At 61.2% G+C, this 1,714-nt stretch overlaps 1 protein-coding gene across 1 annotated transcript in view; it reads right to left on the reverse strand.

The window, feature by feature from the left end:
- kiaa1109 (KIAA1109 ortholog) overlaps positions 1 to 1,714 on the reverse strand; it is an 89,729-nt gene that overhangs the window by 22,003 nt on the left and 66,012 nt on the right. The window contains 5 exon segments of the mRNA XM_017303367.1: positions 95 to 222; positions 460 to 618; positions 853 to 1,079; positions 1,152 to 1,211; positions 1,491 to 1,689. Coding sequence (XP_017158856.1) covers positions 95 to 222; positions 460 to 618; positions 853 to 1,079; positions 1,152 to 1,211; positions 1,491 to 1,689 — 773 coding nt within the window.

Genomic DNA, 1,714 nt, shown 5'->3' on the forward strand with positions numbered 1-1,714 from the left:
CGCTCTCTCACACGGCGCTCTCTCTCACGGCGCTCTCTCACGGCGCTCTCTCTCACGGCGCTCTCTCACACCGCCTGCCCCGCTGCCCTCTTACTTCAGGTCGTCGATGACCTTGGCCTGCTCGTTCAGCTCCCGGATGTCCACCACCCTCTTGGTGACCTTCCTGCCGCGGGCGTCCAGCGCCGCGCCGCCCATCGCCTGCCGCCGGGGGTCAAAGTTCTCCTGCGGGAAGCAGAGCGGACCGTCAGCCCGCCGGGACCGAACGCCCGTCAACAGGTCACCCGAATCTCGACCGCAGCGATTGGAAGATTGATGAGCGATTGATTGGAAGACCCTCCACCACCATCACCGCCCGGGGAACCGATCCGCCTCTAAATCAGCCATCAATCAGCCGCCGACCAGCATTCCGGGGCCAGAAGCGCCACGTGGACCCGGCGGACCCAGAGCGGTTCTACATACGCAGGCCCAGGACAGGGGCCTCTGGGCCCGGGYCCCGGACGGGGAGCCGCCGTCGGAGCCGTCCGCAGAGACGCTCTGGGGCCTGGGGCTGAGGCCCAGGATGTGGTTGACCAGGCGCCTCTTTAGGGTCAGCCGGGGGCTGAACGGCGCCTCGCAGCTCTGCAGGAAGGAGACGGCCGGGTTTACCCTCTGACCCCAACAGGAAGCAGGAAGTCGGCACCTTTACTGTTCAGCTTCAAACACAAAACTCTCCCACAGACAGAAACCTGACGGAACGTTTCCCTGCAAACATCAGCAGGTCAGACTTTCAGCTGCCTCTCTAACCTTTAGCTCTAGAGCGGAGAAGCGTCTGACCTGAACCGAGCTCGGCGCTGACCGGACCGGGTCACTGACCGTGTGGACGGTGGGCGACATGTCGGCTTCGTCCTCGTCCGACAGGTCCGCCATGTTGACCGAGTTCTGGTCGGCGGCGTCGTCGTCGGCGTCCTCCTCCCCCGTCAGCGACGTCAGCGTGTTGCCCAGGGCGTTCAGCCGCTTGCCGATGTTCGGGTCCATGTGGACGTCGATGCCGCACATTTTCCACAGAACGTTGAGCGTCCAGGTGCCGGCGCTGCTGCTCTCTGCTCCAAGACAAACATCAACGCTCATTTTTCTGCAGCGCGTCGCCGAGCCTCAAGACGACGGCGCCTTGCCTGCAGACGGCTGGCCGGTGGTCCTGGAGCAGACTTCATACGTGCCGTCAGGGACGATGCCTGCAGCCGACACGCGACATTCAGGAGGCAACGCAGCTCCAGCAGTCACACGAAACATTTCAACACGCCGTCAAACCCGCCACGCATCGAGTCGGGAAAATGGCACAAACAATCGGGAATAACAGAGTTTAGCTCTTCATCATCAACAGAGTTTCACATCTGGAAGACGTTCTCATTTAAAAAACATAGAAAGTGTGAAGTAACAGCTGTGCTAGCTTGACCATGAAAAGCTTAGCGTGGCTGAGCTGTGGAATCCGGTGCTTCAGGTTAAACACTCACATGCGTTCATGACGAGGTCGCCCCGGACTTCGGGCTTCCAGTCGTCCCAGGACGTCTCGAAGCCTTCGGCGAAGCGGATGCAGAAGTTCTTGAAGTGGCCTTTGCTCACCAGAGACTCGGAGGAGCAGGCGGTGATCAGCGTGCTCTCGATGGTCAGAACCAGAGCCGAGCCCGTGTCAAAGTCGATGCTGTGGTTGGCCTGGGAGGGACGGAGCACAGTTAGC

Source organism: Poecilia reticulata, unplaced genomic scaffold (assembly GCF_000633615.1).
Source record: "Poecilia reticulata strain Guanapo unplaced genomic scaffold, Guppy_female_1.0+MT scaffold_254, whole genome shotgun sequence".
NCBI classification, from domain to species: Eukaryota; Metazoa; Chordata; class Actinopteri; order Cyprinodontiformes; family Poeciliidae; genus Poecilia; species Poecilia reticulata.